Source organism: Thermobia domestica, chromosome 9, assembly GCF_964235325.1.
Source record: "Thermobia domestica chromosome 9, izTheDome1.hap1.1, whole genome shotgun sequence".
In the NCBI taxonomy this organism is placed as follows: Eukaryota; Metazoa; Arthropoda; class Insecta; order Zygentoma; family Lepismatidae; genus Thermobia; species Thermobia domestica.
The window spans coordinates 245,379,972-245,405,378 of record NC_137462.1 but is presented as its reverse complement, the minus strand read 5'-3'; the positions used below and the strand labels follow the sequence as shown (position 1 = coordinate 245,405,378).

The following is a 25,407-nucleotide window of genomic DNA, read 5'->3' as shown; positions in this document are numbered from 1 at the left end:
GTCCCCAATACACATTCAGATAATAGGATGCTGAGGCCTCAATACACATTTAGATAGTATGATGCTTGGGCCCCATCCTTTATATTGTCAAATATATTCTTACTAGGCCCCAAACAGGACTTTACAATACTGTTAGTTTCATTCCAATAATAGTACTCCAAGACTACATTCAATGTTGGGGCCACCGAACTCTGAGAACGGAACAAACTACAACGAGTAACTATGCTCAAACACAGCAGACATTACTTTCCATTATATATATATATATATATAGCGAGAGAGAGAGAGAGAGCCCCGGCAGGGATTCCTGTCCGAGCCTAGATTGGAAGTTGGATCCTCCCTTTGACGAGCTTCTGTGTACGCTACTTTTATCGTCTGGGGGCGCGGAGGCTCAGTGGTAGAGCGTTCACCTCTGCTGCATGGGGTCCATGGTTCGATCTCAGCTCGCGCTAAGTGAACTTTGTGGTGGACAAACACCGTGTGCGTGGGTTTTCTCGGGGTACTCCCGTTTTCTCCCACTTTCTTCATTCCACCATTTCATTCATCTCTCATCATCACCGTCTCCTTTTGCCTAGCCGGCATAACCGAGGGACGAAGAATTGAAAGATTTCATTTCATTTTGCCACTGTTATCGGAAATCCTTGCTGCATCTTCTCTATCACCAGGTTGTAATCCGAGTTACAATCTTCCCTGCTATACAATCCAACATCGTTGGTAAATGTCTTTGGTGATCCATCAAAACGTGATTATTACACTTCTCCCGCAACCACCCGAAGACGAGCACGTATACTTGTGGATCAGTTTGTGTTGGAAGTACTAGGATTTATATATTAGATTCTTGGATGCTTAAAAAAAAAAAAATCAGTTTACTTCATTAACTTTATTCCCTTGTATAAACTATTTTAACCGATTGTTGGACGGAACATTTTCTTCTCCCCATCTTTACGACCAATTTTGTGCGTGTCTAAAGTAAACCAGCACCGGCGTATCCGAGATGAAACCGTGTTCACCCCACTATAAATATCACATCTCAATTGAACGAAAAAGTAATAATAATTAGCATACTTTCGCAAATATAAACTACATTTTTAATAAATTCTATATTGTTTCTTAGAAATAATTGATATTTGCTAGGAATGAACTCAATTTTCAAACTGTGCGCTAAGTTACTTTCTTCCGTTAAAGGAATATTGATTCTTGTTATGATATTCTTCAGAATTGTTTATTCAACTTGCTAGAACTTATCGCCAAACTGATTGTAAACAAACGTAATTCACTATTTCCGACGAATTCAGATATCACACTGAATTCGAACCGGAAGAGAGAGATTAACCAATCACTATTCCTAATGTGCGATTGGACTGGACTGAGGATGAAGAGTGAAGATGGCGTCGGAATATCTATTGGGTGTAACAAATGTATAGCCAAAATTGCCGTGGTATTACAGTTTTAGCATACTTTCTGTGTTATTCAAGAAGTATATACGATTATTTATGTCATTATTTATGAGTGCACTCTTTTGATAGACAAAAAGTCTATATACGAAGAAGAGAGGTTTTTGAAAATGACAAGGTAAGTGGCCAACTCCCGATTTGTCACTGTAATGGGTTGGCAGAATTGCCCGTAAATAGGCTATTTTGCGTATAATAGTAAAGATCGGTGTAAAAGTGATAATAATTGTTGGTAAGTTAGAATTAATAGATGTTATTGGTGATATTATTGTAGAACTATTTGTATAATTACCACAAGAAAACAAATATAATACCCTGACAAGTCGTCAACCTCTACGAGCTGTCAAGAATCAAATTCTGTAGTTAGCCTTTCCAGAATTGTTAAATATTTGTATTTATATAATCTATATATTTTTCTTTCTTTTAAGCGGATATATATTTACTGAATTATTTGTTTCTGTTTTGTTGAATTCAGTTGTTTTGAAGTGAGAATATTGGTTATAGTAAGTAGATTTACCGTCACCTCATCAATCTTTGTAACCTTAATATTTTATTAGATATTGTTCAGGTCGGAATGTCATTTTACGTTTGAGAGTATATCAATAGAGGCAGAGTTGCGTATAATTCTTAAAATTCGGAAGGATTTGTCAGTTTTATTTGATTACCTGGAGTAGTTTTCGAGTGAGGTTTCTATTTCTAAGGCGGAATGTTATTCAACCTATTCTAACCTAGAGGGATATTATTTAGTTTCTCCCCCAAATCACTTTGTTGTCTGTCTGGTTCATTTGGTAGTGATTACGGTTCAATATTTGTAACTATAATGTAGTCATTGATGATTGGTTATAGTATTCTGCTAGGCTAGGCTAGGTTAGCTTAAGTTCGGCTCGGATGGATTTAAAGGAGATGCTGGTAAATGTTTAGCAGACGGGGTCCAGAAGTATGTAAAAAAATACTAAATTCAAGGGGAAAATGGAAGATGCAAGTACTTAGACCTAACATAACCTAACTGTAATCTAAACTAGCTTATACTAATCTAAAGTAACCTAATATTAATAGAAATAAGCGAAATTCTATTATTTTTTCGAAAATTATGCTGGATCCCTACACTACTATAATCGAACGTAAAGTAACCTAACCTAACCGAAACTAACCTAATCTAACCTGAACTGACTTAAACTAACCTAATGTGAACAGAAACTACCGAAATTGTAACATTTTTTTAGAAGAAAAATAGATGGACCCCTTCTGCTAAACATTGTCCGAGATGCTAAATGCCATCCTACAATTTTAAACAGTTACTCGATAGTGAAACAGTGATTTACTTAACTACAGTTCAGAAAGATAACCTCAAAAATTAAATGTAGAAAGGAGAGAAATCTATGAAAGGAACTAGTTCCATGCAGCGAAATGCAAAAGGTACTATCACAGTAATTATGTAAACTTTCCTACTTTCATTTTCATCAATCTCCTTCCAAAAATACAATTAAAATAGGCCTATCACTATTGCAATATCCAAGTAAGTAGCTTGAACTTATGCACGTTATGAATGAAACAATAAATGCAATGAAGAATGATACAGAAAATTATAACATTATTTTATACCTCCGACAAACCGTAAAAGAAAATCCGGCAAGTTTTTACTTTGGTTATTTCATTCAATGAATCGATTCGTAGAGAACTGGTTTCGTTAAGTATCACTGAAAGCAGTTCCTCATGAATGAAATTGGATAGAAATCATGGTGGTTTAGACTGGAATGTTTCTGTAATTATTTTAAACATAGCCATATTCAATTACTGATAGATTTAGAATCATGCTAACTTTTCTCATCGTAACATAGTTCTAAATTCATCAAAACTTGACATACACAATGTATAAAATAATTTTAAAAAAATACGGCAAGAACCACTATAATAATTTCTTATATAAAGCTATAAAGCGTATACAACAGACAATAAGAAGCGCGAAAGCCACATATTAGATTATATAAATGAGGGGTACCTCTCCCTCGGAACAACAATTACAATTAAAAAAAAACTAATATGAACATCCCGTAAAGTTGTATACTTAAAAGGGAACACGTTCCCGATCAGAACCAACCGTGCATCTTTAAAAATTAGATATAAATACCTGAAATTTTAGTGTGGTAAATATAGTTTTGCAGCTTGATTCGTGAATAAATATTTCTCCCCAACATTATAGCAAGAATATAATTTTTACTCCATAAATAATAGTCGATCTGCATCACCATTCCTTCTTAACCGTATGTAGACCTCGAACTGCTTTTCGAATGGCACCAAATGTTATCAATATTTTGTGTATATGTCCCACTAATAGGATTGACGAAATTAGAGGAATGGTTCACAGTTAAATAGCTCCACTGAGTAAGCACAAATAACCACTGAAAAAGAATTTTTAGTTCATTGACCCGATAGCAGAATTTTCTTTGTCTTTCTGCGATGAGCTTTGGTAAGTCAAAAAATTTCTGCAGGGATTCCAAAATAAAAACTCAAGATGATACTATCATGTTTTTATTAGGCGTTACATGAAGCATGGTAAACAGTTTTCAGCGGTATCCCTAGTTCGAGTTACAACCTGTGAAATCATATTTTTTGAAAGAGTTTTGCTGAAAGAAGCAGATTTAAAATATTTATGATATCATACACTGTATTTTGTAACGAGAGCAGCTTTAAGGATTTTTTTTTTTTTTTTAAATATCCTGATGGTGGTCTATTTAGGATAATGTATATAAGCTGGTCTGTTGTACCAATATCATCACTAAGTCATTCTTTGCTGCTGGCCTTTTCTCCATCACATTTGTAACCACTGAACCCCAGCTTTCACAAATGGCCTCAGACAATAGTATACTCAAACAAAACATCATTAGCTTTATTGAAACAGAGTGTATGTCTCGGAAATCTGTTACTGCAACTTTAAAGAGAGTCTTCAACATAGCAGGGACGTTTTTACACTTTTCTGTTGCCTACATTTTTTCCTTTAGCAATTTTTTTTTTTTCACAGGCGCGGCAAAATACCGTGCACAAACAGAAAAACAATAGTAAGTTACCACGTGACTTGGTACCAGTAACGAACTTAGAAGAAGAGATACGCTCTTAAAATCGGAACCAAAAGATCCAAATCACTGGATCGAAGAATCGAATGAAATGTCCATAGTAGAAACTTGCCACAACAACAACAACAAAAAACTGTATTCGTGACCTAGTAGCTCGCACAACTATACACAAGCAACATATAAGCACATCGGATAATAAGATCAACCAATCACAATGCTTTAAAACGATGAATCATCACAGAAGAGAGGTAACACCCAAATCCCTGTCAACAACAGAAAACAGAACTCATGTGTTACAACTTGGAATAAAAATCCCAATGAAATGAGGGAAACAATACAAATTAATGAACAAATGCCGAAACTTGCCTTTCAGTTAAATTTATTCGAACACTAACAAGTTAATGAAAGATGAACTATTAAAAAGTTACTTTTCTTTAAGTGTGTTTTTACTGAGTTACAGTATTTTCAAACAGAGGAGCAAGTGAAACGGTAAACATCAATGACAAAGTAAGACATCACTTAATATAAAATAACAAACAAGTCCCTTATAATCCTCAATACAAACTAAATAACGTAAGACTGTAATAATTGTTTAAGAATGTTTAACGATTTGAAAATGACAACACACCAACGTTACTGAACTACTTCCGTAAAAGTGCGCCTCAGAATACCAACTAACGAATTAGATTATATGAACCATTTGCAAGAAGAGCAGCTCCTATAAGGTTGAGCAGATTCTGACAAGCGAAAAGTATGACACAAGTATAATAGTATATAGTAGTCTACTGCGTCAGAAATATGCATGTCCTTTGTTAACCTTAAGTTAATCACTTACATTTTCCTTTAAAAAAAAAAAAAAAAAAAAAAAAAAAAAAAATCAACATTACTCCAAATGACAAATATAAGATTGATGAAACAGTTTAAAACAATTTGATGGAGTAACATAAAAGACTCGCTTTAATGAAAAAGAAAATTTAAGTATGTTGAAACATGAAATTTTAATGAAACATAAAAGTTGGTTTGTCGTGACGGTTACCGGTATTTAACCATCACCTTGCAAACTTTTTCCAAAAATGTTAACAAATTATTTTCATTAATATGTGACATCTGTTTACCAACTAACCATCAGTACAGTGCTTGGTGGCATATTTTTCGTTTGAATGTACAGCGTGCAGTAACCTGTTATTTTACAAAATCATGTCATGGAATTCACTACAGGTACAATTATAGTTATATTAGGTTATTATTAGGTATTTAAGTCGGTTTTCAAGTGAGATTCCTTATCAGTCCACAAATTATTCATTATAGAAAATACCCTCTGAGTCGGAGCATTTGTGGCAGGGAAACACATACTGAACTCCAGAATATCATATATTTGGAATTATGGAATGGAATTTTGTTTAAAGTGCTTGAGTAATTCACTCCATCTAAAATCTATCCTCATTTGAGCACTGTGCCATTTTTAATTTTTTTTTTTTTTTTTTTTTTTAGAAGTTGCATACTTCCAGGGTGTCTACTGACCTGGAAAACCTGGAATTTATTTTGTACCTGGAAAAAGCCTGGAATTTAACAGTAAACCTGGATTTTTCTCAATGTCACCTTTTTCACTGCATATAATAGAAAATTTCTCAGTTTTCTTAAAGGCTTATGTTTTGTGAGTATCTTGATGGCGGCCACGGGGATACCTGACCTGAGTTTTGTCCGTCTGATTAGGTCCGTATTTCCAGCAGACATTTCATGATCTACACAAGTGTGACTTATTTCGCAGTCTCTCTCGACAAAAGCTTAAATAGTACCTCGCAGAAAAACCAAATGTATTTAGTATTTCGTTTCTGGGACAGTGGAGAAAACAAAGTACCGACAAAGTGCTTTTGCCAGTTACTGCACACTTTTCTCAACTGGCCTTCTAGTAGAGGATATTAACAATAACTACTTTTCTTTATGTGTAAAAAAAAAAAAAGACCTGGAAAATAATATAAATAGCTGGAAAAAGCCTGGAGTTTAAAAACAAACATCTAGTAGACACTCTAACTTTTTTTACATTTGTAATTCTATCAAACAGGTAGGAATCGTTTGTTTCTTTTCCTGACAATTTATTAATGTATTTAAATCTGCTCTGGACATTATCCCATTCAATTACTGAGTTAAGCCTTGTCCAATTCAAAATGTTAATGTCTGGGAAAGGCGTGAACCACTTCTTAATATACTCAATACAAGTTCAATAAAATGAATAAAACGTATTTCTTAAAATTCGATACACATATTACCCTATTTTAAGATTTTTTAGTTTTGACTACTACAAGAGAGAGAAAAACAGATTTAATTAACTTTGCTTTGAGTTCAATGACCAATGCTGAACTTTCTACCATCGAAACGTATTAATTTACAAAATGAACAAAATCACAAAATACATGCCTGGCAGTGGATAAAATAGAGCCATATTTCAGCAAAGGATCATTGAAAAACATTTATCCTGTGATAGAAATTACGATTTTAAGGCCGGGTAAAGTTTAAGTATGTGTTCTATAGCTGGTAACAAAGAAAGCCATCAATTTTAGCGAAAGAAAGGAATTTCGAGTACTCGACTTCCACGAAGTCACAAAATTCACACAATGTAGTTCACGTACAGTATGTATGTTAAAGTATGAATATATTTTCTGAACCACACTTTCTATGTAAAATTGTACACAGTCTTAACCAGTTTATATACGGTTATTTACCGTGTACGTGCAGCACAACTAACACCCACAATTGGTTTGTTTAACGAATTCTGAAGAATACTGTACGTGTTTACACAAATATTCTTCTTATCGTTCCTTGCTGCACCTCCGAAGTTGCAGTTGGTATTATCAGCGCACAAACCCACGACTTTTCTTTCAATTTTGTACTCCTGTAGTGTTTGAAGAATATATGTGAACACAATGTCAGACGTTTCACCACACTGATCTTGAAAATCGAGAGCTATAAATTGCATTCCACACGCAGTATGAAAGTAGCGAACCAACAATGAAAGCAGTTTCACAGACGTAACATTTTGAAGAATCTGTATATACAGTAATATAATTTACTTGATCAAAGTTTTTCTGCATTTCTGAAATCGTATAAGGCCTTTCATCGTATAAGGACATTCATTACAATAGCTTCAGATTTTTTTCATGCACGCAAATACTGGAGTTCGAAGCATTTCTTCATGAGCTTAAAATCATAGTGTGTTGGCTGAAATGATTGATTATGCATCACGGTGTGAAACGCAAAACATGCTTTCTGCTGCCGCGAGCATTTGTTCCTTCTGTGCGAAATCCTTGCTTAAAAAAATGTACGAACAATTGCACTGGAAGCAGCTGCACTGACCACCAGTTTATGTTTTCTTGTTGTAAGACGTCATTTATTTCAGATTTTCCACTGTTGGCAATTGAAAAACTAAGCCGAGCATTTTTCAGAATGTACTTCACTATCTGTCGTCCCTTTCTTTAGAACACATGAACACATTTCCATCTTGGAATATCTCGAAGAAAGATAAACGAAAGTTACAATAAAACTATAAAGAACTTTCGCAATCTGACCACGCCTTGTTTCTCTGTGTGTTCATACCAATTTGCAAATAATACAACTGAAGTAAGCGAAAATACTCCGCACCGCAAGTCACAAATGGGCGAATCGAATTTATTTGTATTATAGTCAAATAATTTGATTAGTATTATAATTATTCAGACACGTAATTAATATTTGCGGGTGCTATTTATTTTTATGTCGTAAAATAAGAAGCCTTTCTTTCTTTACCGATATCTCAACAAGGCCTTCAGTAAATACAATGGTTTGTTGATTGTTTTCCTTTCCTAACAATAATCTTTTAAGGAGTTCTGAAAAACTCAACAGTTTATCATTCAGAGAGAGTGTCTGTAATTCGAAATGTTCAGAATAAAGAACGAAACATTAAAGTATCACAAATAAGTTAAATTGTCTAAGATCCCTTTCATCAGCGAGGCTATATGAAACGTAGGATCCGAACCACATGAGCTTCCGCCGGGAATCGAACCTGGATCTCCCACGCGAAAGACTCATCGCTAAGTACTTAGCCACGAGAGACTTCACCCCATGAATGAATTACAAAATTCGAGATACAGGGTAAGACCGTTCAGGATATACTTTAAGTTGCGTCAATATTTGTAGTCACGGAGCATTTTAATCAAAGGCTCTGAACAGTGGTAATGAAACTTCGCTGCTAATCACCTTACATCTTAAGTGTCATTACTACGGTTGAGAGAGACAGAAGCCTTCTGTTGAAAATGTCTGGTGATTAAAGATATTGCCGCAAACTAAGGTAAGTCCTACATTAGAGCTGAATTATATGTCTGTTATCTCATTGAGCAATTTGGAGTCTGAATATCTGACGATTGGTTTGTCTGCGAATTAAATTCATGTGTTCCATCTTGCTGTTTCTTGTATTACTTCTCCTGAACGTTTAGACAAAACTTGTAACTCTGTACTTAAGGATTTACTTAACGTGTATTATTTGAGTTGACAGCAAAATTTTCTGAATAATTTAGTCCCATGGTTATATTTGGATTAGGTTATAGTAACTTCACTGCGGTACAAAATGGTACGTGTTACTCCATTATACATATGTAGTGGCACCGATTGAAATTAGTTCCTATACCTTATGTATTAGTCCACTGTTGGTTTCAGTTTGTTCCTGTCGTTTATTAAAATAGTATTATTGAATATTCTTTCCACCAAATTTGAGAAAACCATCCAAAAAATAAACTCGCCCCGTACACTATAAACTATTCCTTGTGTATTTATTAACAAGAAGTATGTTAATCCGTATTGTAGGCTCACTATGAAACGTTTATTTATAAAATATTAAGGAAATCACCAGAGTAGTGTTTGAGAAAGTCCTCCGATAAAAACTCACCACCAAGAGTGAACTGCCTCTCGAGAATTTTTTCAGGACAAATGAATGATGGCATATTATCAGATTAGTGAAACATTTATTTACGAAATATGAACAGAATCGTCCGAAAGGAATTCACCGTCAAGAGTAAAATATCTCTTACGGAATTTTTCAAGACCAAATGTGTTATGCCATATTGTCAGGTTATTAATGAAACATTTATTTATGAGATGAAGAAAATCGCCGGAGTCACTTTTGAGAAGACAGAAAAACTCATCCTTGCCAATTTTTCCTAGAGAAACTGCTTATATCGTATTACAGGTTTGTTGATGAAACATTGATTTATGAAATATGAACAAACTCGTTAGAGCCGTTTTCGGGAACATAACAGATTTTGACTTTCACTCTTTAGTAAACTACTGTTAATTTTGGGGTAGGAAGAAAATTCGAATAAACTCTCGTTAAAAATCTGTAAGAACCTGAAGTTTAAAATTTAGTCTCGATAAGGAGAACGGTATGACGTCTAGGCGAGTGAAAATCTTGACATCGGGGTGAGTGACGAACAGTTTTTCGGCTCATAAGGCCATGTGACGTGTAAATTCGTTGAAATCTCGATGTTTTCACAATCACGATATTTTCTTTTCTCCTATTATCGCCCGAAAGTAAGAAAAGGAAATTACTAAAGATCTACCTCTTTTTTTCCCCTCAATATTACACTTGGATAATTATGCACTCAAAAACGAAAAAGAATTATATTTGAAAGAAAGATCTGGAAATTCTCTTAACTTTTCTATATATCTAGTGGAGTATGTAACGTATAGTACGATTATATGTTACAAAGATCCTTTAATCGTAAAATCTTTTGTAAGAAAACAAATTCAGAGCTGGAAATTAGATTTTTATGATTTTAAAATTAGGTTTCCAAGATTTTAGTTCGTCCTAAAGAAGGAGACTTTTATTTATTTTTAAATAAAGACACAATTCATAAAACAACTAGGGGCTGAGATACTTCAGATTCGGTAACCCCTTACACCATCACCAAATGGCGCATCATCGAAAACAAATATAGCTGCCACTTGAAACCTAAGTTACTAAACTTAATGGTTGGTTTGAACTAACGACAGGGTAAGATAATTGCATATCAAAAATCAAATTTGTTAAAAATTGTCGAGCAACATGCATTAGACCACTTGGATTTACCCTTAGTGTTTATATATATCTTCTTCTAAGTAACATAAGACTCTGATTGCTACCGCCCTCATTAACTCTACTATTAACGGGAAGAATTGTAGAAAGTGGTGCAGGAACTGGGTGAACTGTATATCCTCCTCTCTCCAGAGCCATTGCCCACGCCGGAGCCTCTGTTGATCTTTCTATTTTCTCCCTCCACTTAGCTGGCGTGTCTTCAATTCTTGGGGAAGTAAATTTTATTACAACTGTAATTAATATACGAACTCCTGGAATAACTTTAGAACGAATGCCACTATTTGTTTGATCTGTAGTAATCACTGCTGTATTACTTCTCCTATCTCTTCCTGTACTAGCAGGAGCTATTACAATACTTTTAACTGACTGAAACCTTAATACCTCCTTCTTTGATCCTTCGGGGAAGGGGGGAGATCCGATCTTATATCAACATCTATTCTGATTCTTTGGTCATCCTGAAGTTTACATTTTAATTCTCCCAGGATTTGGTATAATTTCACATATTGTAACCCAAGAAAGTGGTAAAAAGGAAACTTTTGGTGTCTTAGAAATAATTTACGCAATACTAGCAATTGGATTCCTAGGATTTATTGTCTGAGCCCACCATATATTCACTGTTGGCATAGACGTTGATACTCGTGCTTACTTTACTGCAGCCACAATAATCATTGCCGTTCCAACAGGAATTAAGGTATTCAGATGAATCGCCACACTTCATGGAGCACAAATAACTTACTCACCCTCAATCTGAACTTTAGGCTTCATTTTCTTATTTACTGTAGGAGGCCTCACAGGAGTCGTACTAGCAAATTCATCTTTAGATATTGTTCTACACGACACTTATTATGTAGTAGCACATTTCCATTATGTATTATCTATAGGTGCCGTATTTGTTATCATAGCAGGACTTATCCATTGATTTCCTCTATTTAGAGGAATAACAATAAATCCTACATGACTGAAAATTCAATTCTTAGTAATATTTATAGGAGTAAATATTACATTCTTTCCTCAACATTTCTTAGGTCTAAGAGGAATACCTCGTCGGTATTCAGATTATCCAGACGCTTACACTACATGAAATATAGTGTCAAGCATTGGCTCATTCCTCTCCTTCGTCGCCGTCTTAGTACTTGTAATTATTATATGAGAAGCCTTTGGAAGAGCTCGACCAGTAGTCTTCTCAGATCAACAAACAACATCCTTAGAATGATTTCAGAACCTACCACCCGCAGAACATAGTTATGCAGAACTTCCCTTACTAACAAATTTCTAAGGTGGCAGATAAGTGCATTGGGCCTAAGCCCCAAATATAAGAATAATAATCTTCCTTAGAAATGGCCATTTGAAATCAGCTAGGTCTTCAAGATGCAGCATCCCCCGTAATAGAACAAATAGTATTTTCTCATGATCATACAATACTTATTGTAACTATAATTACAGTCCTTGTAGGTTATTTACTAGCCTCCCTCTTACCAAACACATATATTAATCGTAATTTATTAGGACAAACTCTAGAAACCATTTGAACAATCCTGCCTGCTATCACACTAATCTCTATCGCCCTTCCATCCCTACGACTCCTATACTTAATAGATGAAATCCATCAATCACCAATCACTCTCAAAACAATTGGACATCAATGATATTGAAGTTATGAATATTCTGACTTCTCTCTAACAGAATTTGATTCCTATATAATTCCTATCAATGAAATAAATCCTAATTCATTTCGTTTACTAGATGTAGACAATCGTATTGTATTACCTATTAACATTGATATTCGTATCCTAATTACTGCTGCCGATGTTCTCCACTCATGGGCCATACCTAGGGTGACCAAATCGTCAAGTAGAAAAAATGGGACACCTTTTATTTTTGGATAGGTTGCTCCCCTAAATATATTTTTAGCCTCTTCGCCGTTCTCTCTCTTTTTGTATCTCTCATAAAAAGGGGCAAATTTACACTTTTTCGTTTAAAAACCTATTGAAAAAGTAGAATTAGTTAAATAACAAGTAACTATCAGCAGCTAACAAGAAATGAAAATATAAAATAATGAAATATTTGAAAAATTACTAAAAATATATGAAACATTTTATCAATTATTAAAATAAAAAAAACATGAGGTATGTTCATGATAATAATGTAATGCAAAACATGAGCTCATTTTATGAGCTAGATTCATAAGAATACCTAGCTGTTGTCCTAGTCATCTTTAAAACTTCCTTCTTTTCTAACAAGTGTACAAAGTTATAACAGTCACAACAATCCATTTTTAAATTGTATAGCATTTGAAGAATTGCAGAAAGGGTCTCCACTACCATCCTGTTTCTTTCGTCTGTCCATTGGATGTTCATGAGCGAAAATATTGTTTCAGTATTGCCATTATGGGCAGGAATCGCAAACACACATTGATATATATTTAAAGATTCAGAGTGCTGTTCAGACCTAGTATGAGTTTTGCAAAAATAAACCCACTTCTCGTAGCACTGGAGGGACTTTTTTTTTTTTTTAAATCCTATCTCCATTCTTTTATATTATTATTAACGAAATCCTTCAACGAAGCCACGTGATCGAAAAGGAAAGAATCATTCATTTCAATACTTTTCTCTTTGAAGTAAGCAACACTATTTTCAACCTGCCCCCAACTGAAGATGTTCAACACCATCCATTTGAATATTGAAAAAATAGGGAACAATACCCTCCATTTTCTTAGATATTCAATGCGTTTCATAAAACTCATTAATTTCATTTTTGAAGTTGATTTTGTCTTGTTGCGTCTGTTTCTCTTTTCTTTTAGATATAGCTTTAAGCATGCTTTCCATTATTGACATCCATAATACTTGTTTTTGCACTTCCTTTCAATTTTCTTAGTTCCGTGGTGGAAGATACTATATTTATGCTTCACTTAAAGGATTATTGTCTAGTCAAATCACGGAGACACTCTACTGTACTGATGACAGCGCCTCAATTTTCCACGGCCCAAAATAGAGAGCAAAATTAGTTTATTTGAATTGATATTGAGTTTAACGTCCCTTTCAGCAGCGAGGCTATATGAGACGGGACCTACTGGCTAACGTGGAATCCTACCACATGAGCTCCCACCGGGAATCGAATCCGGGTCTCCCACGCCAAAGGCGCGTACGCTAACAGTTTAACCACGAAAGAGCTCGATAGCAAAAACAGGTTACATTTGTTACATTTGTTCTTCATAAGCCTTTCAGTCCCTTGCACTGTCATCTGCGGAGTGGAAGTCTTGGAGTGAGGAGACCTGGGAGGAGAAACAGTGCAGCCACCACATCCACCGTTGCAAACGTCGTAGTGATATTGCTCAGTAATTAGAAATGTTCCAATATAATCACATAGCTTAGAAAATAATATAAATTAGGAAATTTTAGCGATTGGAAAGTGTCTTTGTACCCAATGTAAATACGGGACATTGTGGCGTCCCGGGAGATTTTTTCGGGACACTGGGAATGGTAGTGGAAAAACGGGACAATCCCGTTTTTACGGGACGGTTGGTCACCCTAGTCATACCTGCCTTTGGTATTAAAGCAGATGCTACTTCAGGACGTTTAAATCAAGTAGCAGCTAATATTACACGTACAGGCTTATTCTTCGGTCAGTGCTCAGAAATCTGTGGGGCAAATCACAGTTTTATACCGATTGTTGTTGAAGCCTGCCCCCATTCAGTATTTATTACCTGAATAACAAAAATAATACAAGAACTTTCATTGGATGGCTGAAAGTAAGCAATGGTCTATTAAACCAAAAGATAGTAAAATAACAATTACTTCCAATGGAGAAAAATTAGTTAAATTATAACATAAGCATGTCAAGCTTAAATTACTAATCAATAGTATTTTTCTATTCCACAAATATCTCCCCTAAAATGACTCGTATTATTTATTATATTCTTCTTATGCTACCTGTTATTTGCATCCATCATATATTTTAACTCAAATACACCTCATCCTACTTTAGACAGCACTAACGTTAAAAAAAACAACTATAAATTGAAAGTGATAACAAACCTTTTTTCAACCTTTGATCCCTCTACTTAAATTATAAATATATCATTCAACTGACTTAGAACAGTAATTGGACTTCTAATTATCCCAATCCCATTCTGATTTCTACCCAGACGATCAAACATTTTATGAAACAAGATTTTATGAAACTAAGAGAGTCTTCAGTTTCAGGGGTCTAGAAATTGAAATATAAGTGTCTATTATGCAAAGTGTGTCCCACGAAACGCGGATGGAGCTTCACGCATTCCCTTTGTGCGACAAGAGAATTTCTTAGTTTCATATGTTCAATAGAACCAGAAAGCTTAAGTGATATTTTAAATAGGAATACAGCTTTTGAACTTAAATGTAATAAAATATTTAAATGTAGTAAAATTCAATTTTCCACAACCCTGCTTGAAACTCTGCCGTAGTATCTAGCTCAAAGACTTAGTATATCATTTGAATACACACTGGTGTCGTCTTTAGAAATCTAAACCTTGTTACGCCGTTATACACCAGACTGAAGGAGTTAATGACAACAACAAAAAAAAAAAAAAAAAAAGTTAATGAGACGGAACAGAAAAATTGTGATCAATTTCTGCACTGAAACCACTTACTGAAAATGGTTTGCGCGTGGCGTCACTCACCCAGAAGATTGTGAAGAACCCTTAAGTACAACTTGTAAAGTGCCCTTTTATATTGATATATAATGTAGAATTATTGAGAGCTGGAAATTACTTTTCTTGGAAAACTTGACTGTTTGATCACTTTTTGTTGTAGCCATTTTTCCATGGAAATTGTTTTCACTAGAACGTAATAGTATATTTAAAAATGTTACTTTGTTTGTACGGTATATCGTTACCAGTGGATCTGAACCGTTGGATCGGCATACATCTAAGTAGTTATAGTGAAGACACCGAAGTCTGGAAAAGGCCGTTGTTCTATAACTATCTCAAGCTAAGTTTTTTTTTTTTTTTTTTTTTTTTAATTCATTCAGTGCATTCAGAACTTTATGAAGGTCATATGTTGAATGTTGTTGTCTACCTTAACGTGAAAGCCACTAATTCGCCCAAGGAAAGTCTAAAATCTGATGAAAATCACTTACAATGTGATCACCTTAGTTGTACCAATAATATATTAACAAATAGGTCAAAAACCCAGGTGGGTTTTAAAGTGGGTTTTTTCAGGTGGGTCCAACCCGAAAAAACCCACTGGGTTTTTTCGGGCTGGGCCCACTTGGGCAAACCCTGACTGCTATCAACAAATGTGTCGTTGGACGTTCGAAGACGATTTATTAAGGCTCCAATATGGAGCGTGGCGCTTTACGAATCAGAGACGTGGACATTGAGAAAAGCTGAAATATCCAAGCTGGAAGCATTTGAAATGTGGTGTTGGCGCAGAATACTGCGCATACCATGGACTGAAAGCAAAAGGAATGAACACGTACTAAAAGAAGCTAATGAAGGACGACAGATCATGAAGATAATAGGAAAAAGAAGAAACAGCATCGTCATCTTATTCGGCATTCCGATTGATGATTGTGTTGATAAAGGGAAAGACAGAAGAAAACCAGGAAGATGAAGACCAAGGATAGAATATCTAGATGCAGTTCTGAAAAAGAGACCGTATCAAAGTATAAAACAACTCTCCATGAGAGAGAAAAGTTTTAAAATTTCCATGTTGCCCACCAACCTATGTTGAGGTGAGAAAGACGACGACACGAACTACTCATGTTAGGAAGATGATACTCGGATGTAAACACGTTTTTAAAAACAAGTTCACATATACATAACGAGGAACTACATAATTTATATGGTCTATCCAACATTGTTAGGGTCGTCAAGTCTAGGAGGCTTAGGTGGGCGGGTCATGTAACTAGAATGGAAGAAAGTAGAAACGCTTTCAAAGTCTTGACTGGAAGACCAATCGGAAAACGACCATTAGGAAGACCTAGGCGCAGATGGGAGGACAATATTAAGATGGATCTCGCAGAGATTGGAATACAAAGTAGAAACTGGATGCAGTTAGCTAAGGATAGAAGTCAGTGGAGAGCTTTTATGAATGCGGCATTGAATCTGCGGGTTCCATAGGCCATAGAGTTAGTTAGTTAGTTTTTTTAGTTCACATATACATATCAGGGCGCCATTGGCGACTAAAAATTTAAAGCTGGCGACCAGTGTTCAGTAGGATGGTTTCTGCTTAAACTCTTAGGACTGCGCAGTCTCTGTTTCGCACGAAAATAATTGTCACTGAGTGAGAAAAAATACAGAATGTTAAGTCTTCACAATGGACACGGAGAGCGTTACACAAACGCGAAGTCTTGAAGTACCGGTAAGATATTTTTTAACATATGTATGAATTGTCCAATTCAAAATTGATTATCCTGAATCTAATTGCCTGGTTTTGAAATTTTATGCTCTGATGTAATCTCTTTCTTTGTCAAACCAGAGGCCTTGGGGGGCCTCTCAAAATTTGTACGTGAGAGATACTGGCGACCATCATTTTTGGATTGGCGAGTGCGTCTGACTTTGAAATTTTGCGCCCTGTACATATAACTTACATTCTGGTGAAAAATATTATAGTAAAAGGTCCCTAGCACGTCTAGGAGGTGTAAGAAGGCGGTGACATGTTAAAATAATCGAAAACGACCGATATTAGTATCGAATCCATAGTTTTCGGGGTCGCAGAGATGAATAGTCACACTCTGATGTCGTATAAGTCCAAGTTCAGCCCATCATCATCCGGGAGGAATGAGAAATTGAGAAATGGCATAAAATAAGGTGTCCGAAATGACCAAGATTAGTGTTAAATCGATAGTTTTGGGAGTCGCTAAGCTGTCGATAAAGTTCCAATGAAATTTAAGCCCAAGTTCAGTTAAGAACGTGCATATCAGTTGGTCCGGAAGTGGACTGGTTTTTTTATTACTTATTTAGCGTAATTTATTCGACTCAGAAATATTATACATAAATATAATTCTTCTTGTGCAAATCCGGGCATTTCTGCTAGTATTTTTATAAAATGTGATATATATATATATATAGTAGCAGCACCTCAGTTATCTGTTCGCAGGATTTTGTACCGTGTCGTGAAACAAATGAAAAAAATGTGCGCCTTCGAAAATCAGTTTGTATGTTGCTATTGTATAGAGATAAACACGACAGAAGAAACTTCTTTAAGAAATGAATAATAAATCCATCAAAAATAGTTGTAAATCATATAATATGCCAAAGAAAGAAGAAAATTAATTTCTTACTTGGTTATTTTATTTTTAAAATTATAAATAATGTAATCCAAATTTCCATTGTCAGGATTCAGGTAAGGTTCTTTAATCTTCATATAGGAAGATTCAAACTCCTTTCGGTGGTGTTAGAAGAGCAAGCGTGAAGTAATTTTATGTAATCTGTCTGGTACCGAAATTTGTGTAAATACTTAGACGGGCCTGAAGTAAGAGGATCATCGTCTCTAGAGTTCCTCACATACTTGTTTACTTTTTGTCATGCGAATCTAGTCATATGAACAAGAGCAAATAATTTTGTAAACTTCCGTTTAACATGTTCTTATAAATTGTTTTAAATTGAACAATAAATTTTCAAATCTGGTATGTGAGGTTTCATAGCGAAATTAACTTCAAATTTATGTCAGTCCTCGCCGTGTATTTTCGGTGCACTTGGTCCCAGATTCGATTCTCCGTGGAAGAGCACAAAAGTTCAATCTCACGATCATTCAGGTTGATTAATCGTCTGTCTCGTTAGCTTGAGAGACATAAACGTGGGACGTTAAATTAAATAAAATTATTTAGCCGTTTTTTTTTCTAAATCTGTATCCTGTGCTGTGATGTTTTTACTAATTCCAGACCAAATTAATAAGGAGATCCATATTTTGGTTTTACAGGTTGAAATCCATAACAATGAGAGGGTAGAATGATGTGTTGCAAGTTTGCTTATGGTAAAACAAACTTTTGTTAGTTTATATAATTTTTCATGTATTTTTTCATTGTAGTGAACAAAGTATTGCATCAGCTCGTGCATCTGTGATGATCTACGATGATGTCAATAAGAAGTGGATCCCTAGCGGTACTTCATCGGGGTTATCGAAGGTTCACATTTATCATCATCAAGTAAACAACACGTTCAGGGTGGTTGGCAGAAAGCTTCAAGACCATGAGGTAAGATTTGTGTCTTTCTCTTTCATTTATATATACAAATTACTAGAAAGTAGTGAAAAAATATCATACGTGTTTTTGATAACCATCGGATAGAGAAAAAAAAAAAAAAATACGGAAAGAAGGATAAGAAAACTTAAAGAACAGAAATGTAGCCGTGAAGCGCTCAGGTGTTCATACTCTTGTAATGCAGTCATGTGATTGCGTTGTAAGTTTGAAAGTATTGGTGTTTCAGGTGAAGGGAGAAGTATATAAATGGAACAGATTGAACGGTAGAAAGTTCGTGTTATTTCCATGATGGAGTGTTGAGAGTTCAAATTGGTCATCGTGCAATATATAGAACAAATTCTACATCTGGGTTTATGGCATTTCTTTAGTTGAGGTTGTTTATTAGGTTTCGTAATGAGCCTTAGGTAAACTAATTTAGTGTAGGCCTCTTCGACTTCAGCTAATGTGACAAGCAGGGTTGACTGGTTTAAACCTCCCAAAAATAAAAGCAAAAATGTCACAAATCGTGTGAAATGCATGGTGACGTTTCCACATATATCAAACCACCAAGAAATTCTTTTCTAACATTTTACAAACCTAGTATGAATGTAAGTTATGTATTCAAATCAAAAGTATTTTCTGCATATGTATATGTATGAATGGTTTAGAGACTTAGTGAACTTGTATGATTCGTATCTTCATGCATCTCTTTTAGTGATACGACGCAATATCGCTGTATTTCTAACTCCGTGAACTAACTTGGACTAAATGAGATCTTACGTACTCTGTAGTGTTTGAAAATTTTAATGATGCGTATAACTCTACAGTGATTTGACTGTGCAGTTATGTATCTTTTTGTCTTTCTGAAGTGACTTAAAATGTCCACAAATGTGCAAGATCAGTACATGTATTTTTCTATTAGGTGTCCCCTCCCTCTCTGTGGATGAGTAGGCACGCTCGCCGTCTTTGTTATCCTGGGTTCGAGCAGGCGGAGACGCACGTTCTCTCGGCTGCAAACCGAGCACTGGTTCAGACACCACTTTTAGCTATAGGTTTCATTCCTCATAACCATGCTGTTACATAAGGACGCTAAGGCCAAACTTATTTCTATCCATATGTACAAAAAATAAATAAAGCAAATTATTTAACCTTCCTCCGCAAGAAAAACTGGTTTAAACCAAAACTGTTTTTTTTCTGAACATGGTTCTTGTCAACCCTACTGCCAAACTACTAGTTTTTGTAGGAGATGGAGGCTGCGATATTATTGAGTAAGGAAGTTCTGAGTAGATAATTTTACAGTGACTGGTCTTCGTTATCGATAGGGTTTACAGCACAACTGGATTGTTTGCGAATAAGGTTTGGGGCGTATCCGTGGCTTGATAGAGCAGACGAGAGAATCTTGACGCAATTGTTGTGGAACAAATTGGGTTTCCAAAATTGCCGAAGTACAGGGTAGGGAAAGATTAGTGTGGTAAGAGTAGAAGTTGCTGAAAGGGGAAGTATTGCATATTGTTTGTAGGTTTGATATGTACTTTAACTCAAAGACGTTCACACTCAAATGTGACGTCCGCATGAAGGAAGGTGCCTGTATGATTGGAAGTACGGGGAGAATGTATTGTTGTAGGAGCTCCATGAGTAGATTGGCGTATGTATTTTTTCTTTTCTTTTTTTTTTTTTTTTTTTCAAATGTGAAATTGTGTATGTTTAGGGAAAACAGAATAAGCTAGATTAGAATTTTTATTAAAAATTCGTGATATACAGCAGGGCTGATATGTTTAAAACATATTTAAAACGAGGGCTGTTGTTTTATTCAATTTGTTTTAAACGTTTTAAACAAATTGTTTTAAACGTTTTTTTTTTTTTCTTTTTTCGAGTGTGGTTGAACGTGTTTAAAACATTTAAAATGTGAAATTGTAGAAGCTAATTGAATTTTCTAACACAACCCATCCTCCGCAGGATTTGTGCATGGAGTAAATTACAAGCAGAGTTATATTCTTATTATAACAGCAATTACTGAACGAAATTCTGCACAACAATGTGCGTATAACTAAACTAACAGAAATTCAAGTGAAGTATTTGAACATTTCTTAAATTCCAAGAATAACGAAGGTTAAACATACTATACACTATTCTAAAATCCAAATTCACAAATTCAAAACTTGAGTATTTTTTCGTCACTATCATTTCCATAATAATGAACAGTTCTCACATAAGCTATAAGAAATAGTTTGACAATTACAATACAACTTAAAGAAAAGAGCAGTGACTAGCCTACAAGGATCAAATGACACATTTGAACTAAACAGTTTTCAAGATTCATCTCTGTCTGCAACATGGTTAACTAACAATGATTAATGTCTACGGGATAAAACACAATTAACCTTTAGACGCCAGGGATTTTAACAAAATCGTAGACTCTCGCGTTGGGGGCTCTGGTGATCGCCCTAATTATCACAGTCGCGATTCATGTACCGTTGGTTACATTCAGGTAACGCAACGCAACATTCAACAACGAGGTAACATTCATGCAATTTCCGCCATATTCGTAGAAGACGAAGAAACACAAAAATAAATTTAAAAAAAATAATAAACTGACTTTGCGAAGCCCTGGCAACACTTGCAGTCACTTTACCCTGACAAAATGATGCTAATGTGTAGGCCACACACTTGTGACAATAATGCAAAAAATTGTATCTATTGCTGCATTACAAAACGAGATGAAAATTCATAACGAAATTCCTATAAAAACAGTTTCGAAGGGCTGTTGCAGACTTTCGCGTTGGAGGCCCTGGTGATCCACCTAATTATCACAGAGTCATGATTCATACACCTTTGAAAATCTTATAGAGCATAGATTCCAACGAGGTAACATCCGTGCAATTCCCGCCATATTTGAAGAAGAAGAAACAAAAAATCATAACAAATATGAAAAAAAAAAAAATGACTGCGAAGCCTTGACAACTCTTGCAGTCACACTACGCTGACAAGTGTAAGCCAGATACTTGTGACAATAATATAAAAAAATGGTAGTCATTGATGCAATACAAAGAATAATGAATTCGTTATATGTAGGAAATTTCTCAAAAAGATGTTACGCGCAGAAAAAAAATCATTGAATGTGACATTCTCTCCCTTCCCCCACCATATACCACGTTCATATGCAAATCATTTCTGCTTGACGCATCATGTATAGGAACAAGAATTATGCTTCTAGACTAATTTAGTTAAAGATATCTTGTCTTAAATGGAACTGTCCTAAAATAAATATCAATTAGCCCAATCTCTCCCCCTCCCCCTTGCCTCCTCTATAAGCAAGACGTAAAATTTTATCGCTCTACGATATGTCGGTCAGGGTAAAACTTTCTCGCGCACTTCTCGTTAGCCGGTAAATTTCAAAGAAATAACACTCAGAAACCATGTGCAAATTACTCAGAAACCATTGATTTGCGACCCCCGGTTCATATAGGTGAAAGTGTTCGAAAGTACTTGTAAAATATCCGCACTGAAGAAATGCATCGAATTACCAATCACACTGTATGTTTTTATTTTTCCTAATTTATTCAAAAATTTGTCATTTGCTATTCGTTCGCTCTCCCGCATTCGTACCAACCCACCTGTCCCATTAGTTCTATACCTTCACTGTGTCTGTTTCATCATGGTAACTGTTACGTGCTATGATTATTTACAGTGATTTTCTTGTAAATTGTTCCGTAAGAGATAAACGTTCTTTTTTCATTTCTTTCTTGTGGACTACTTCGTACAAATTAATTTACCACCTGTAACTTCATTCTTGGAATCACGTCAATACAGTAATTATAAAAATGTCTTAAAAAAAAAAAAAAAATCATCACAGCATCCGCTGAAATGTTTTATGGTCTAGTTCCAAAGTTTACCATTATATCGTAAAAATGATATTTGAACACCGGGAAGGTATACTGTCAAACAAAACAATAAAAATTGATGCATCTTATGCGTGAACATACCCTTATCATATATATATATATGGTTGAATTAAAAACCACTTCGTTTTTTGAAGTCTGTTAAGAAAAAGAAAGAATACATTTATATAGATTTATACGAGTGCGGTAAATATAAGATTACTGCTTTTGGCCAAGTACCATAAAACACGAAACAGATACAAAACCATTTTTGTTTTGCTATAAAATCATGTTCTCCGTTCGGGAAACATTTTATCCTGAAATTCAGAGAATTCAACTGGCAAAGCCATAAAGTGCTGTTGAGTATGATGTTAGTTTAACATTATTATTCACAGAATCCCATTTTCTTTTATTGTTATGTCGTGTCAAGATTTTTGAAATAAGAAATTTGTCGATAGAGTTTTAAACGTTAAACGAATTTTGGCAGCCTCAATAAATTTTATATATAGTTACAATGTAGTTTTAGTTTATTCATAAATTTTAAACGATAATTTTCTTACATAAAATTACCACACTTTCTGAACAGTTATTGCTAACACAAACTTTTTCCAAATATTTTTGTCGTTCAGCATTAATGTAAGAGCTCTATAAACAATTCATTGAAACTAGAAAACCCATGCACTTTTACTTAACTATCGAATGAATGTCTTGAATTTAAAAAAAAAAAAAAAAAAAAATCAGAAGCTCGATCAAAATTTTAGATTTTCACGATTTTTCAAAGCACATTTGAAACAATGTATATATAGGGTGTTCCAAAATGGACTCCCCACTTCCTTCGTGGTACAAGGGACTATCTCGATGCCACACTTCCGCAAAGATGGATTGGTCGAAGGGGTACTGTTGAATTCCTTATCCGCTCCATAGACCTCACCCCCCATGGACAATGAATAAGTACCTTGATTATGAGTACTTCTTTTTCTTAGGACACACTAAAAGCATGCTTTGTTTTAGATTTAAAAAAAAATAACAAAGAGAAATAAAATATATCGTACTAAAAGTAGCAAATAATTCTGTTTTCAAGAAAAAAAAGTTTTGTAAAAATAAGTTAACTTTTATTCATAATAAAAAAAAATCAATTTATAAATTCTTCAGTTCTCATGCAAATCAACTGATTGTATATGAAAGCGCTCGCCATGCTGTTCTTTTTTTGCCATGCATGAATAGATTTTTAAAAAAGTAATTCTCTTAAACCTAATTATTATTTTATTATTATTATTATTAAGAACTTTATAGTACGATTTGTTTAATTTAATTTTTTTTTTTTTTTTTGAATAGAAAGGCTTCTTTAAAAATGATTTTTAAAAAAGTCCGTGCAAGAAAGTCGTGGAAGAACTTCGATTTGTTGTTTTATTTTTATTTTATTTATTTATTTATTTATTGTATTAAGACTGCATTTTAAAAGCTTTTACACTGGTAGCACAGAAACAAATATCAGAATAATAAAAGAACACGATAGAGATGGCAGTGATGGGTTTCCCTTCTCATGAATGACCCAACATTTTAGAAGCAATGAACAACATACATACAAGAAATTAAAAATTTATTAACGTCAAGCACCAACAGTGAATAAGAAATAATGGACATTTTTTTTAAATATTAAAACCAGGGTTGGCTCGTTTAAAACATGGTTTAAACCAGCTGGTTAAAAAAAAAAAAAAAAAAAAAAAAAAAAAAAAAAAAACTGGTTTAAACCGAAAAAACGAAAACGTAAACTCGTGATGAACACATATTTGTGTGTTATCACGTTTCACTCCCGTATATTATTCGTATTATATTCAGACCTAAATTCACCATTCATTACTCAAAGAGATTATACTACAAGAGAAACTTTTTATATATATATATAAATTTATAAATGTTTCTTTTTTTTTATAATTTATTATTATTGTGCAACTGCAATCAAGAAAAATTCAAAATATTGTTTCGTTTTAACAATGTTCACTATTGATAAAATACATCGAAATGCCATACTTTTTTGGGGGTCATACAAACCCCATTAGAGGTATTTATTGAAATCAGAAATATCTTTGGTATCTATTTATGTATAAATGGGTCAGAGCCAAAGTGGACTCAAATAATTCGTATTTTTGTTCACTTTTCTTACTGATATGCAAATTAAGTCGTCGTATTTCTTTAACTTGGACTAATAAAAGTCGTAGTGAATTAACTTGTACTAAATTAGTTGTTCTGTACTCTGCAGTATTTTGATTTGTCCATATGTGATTCTGTATAATGGTTTCACTTGTGCAACTGTTTATCTTTTTCTCCTTCTGAAATGACGTGACAATTATATTAACAAGTATGTAAAGATCAGTAGAACGTATTTTTCTCAGGAGTCCTTCGTGAGTGAGTCGGCAAAAGTATATTGTGGCCAATTAGACCCGGTTTCGAATTCAAATGGGCGGTTTGGATTCCGCTTTACGCTTATGTGACCCTTTTCAGCATAACCCGATTGTTGCATAATATTTTTGTCCAAATGTGATATAAATACATAGAGCAAATTATTTAAAAAAAAAAAAAAAAAGGTTTAAACAGAAAAACAGTGTTTTCTTGTTTTTTCAATGAAAACCATGGTTTTTGCCAACCCTGATTAAAATAAAGTTCACCAAATTAAGCTTGGACAAGGATTAAAACATTGTTACAGATTCTAAAAGATATAATTGTATCAGTTTACGGTATACGAAAAT

At 34.4% G+C, this 25,407-nt stretch overlaps 1 protein-coding gene across 4 annotated transcripts in view; it reads left to right on the top strand.

The window, feature by feature from the left end:
* The first annotated feature begins 1,329 nt into the window (after nt 1-1,329).
* Nucleotides 1,330-25,407, top strand: part of ena (ENAH actin regulator enabled) — a 47,214-nt gene continuing 23,136 nt past the window's right edge. For 3 of the 4 annotated variants that reach the window (XM_081725949.1, XM_081725948.1, XM_081725946.1), the window contains exons 1-2: nt 1,330-1,572; nt 18,632-18,797. In XM_081725949.1, the coding sequence (XP_081582075.1) occupies nt 1,565-1,572; nt 18,632-18,797 (174 nt within the window). In that variant the 5' untranslated portion in view covers nt 1,330-1,564. The remainder of the gene's footprint in view (nt 1,573-18,631; nt 18,798-25,407) is intronic. The other variant, XM_081725945.1, reaches the window with a different exon arrangement.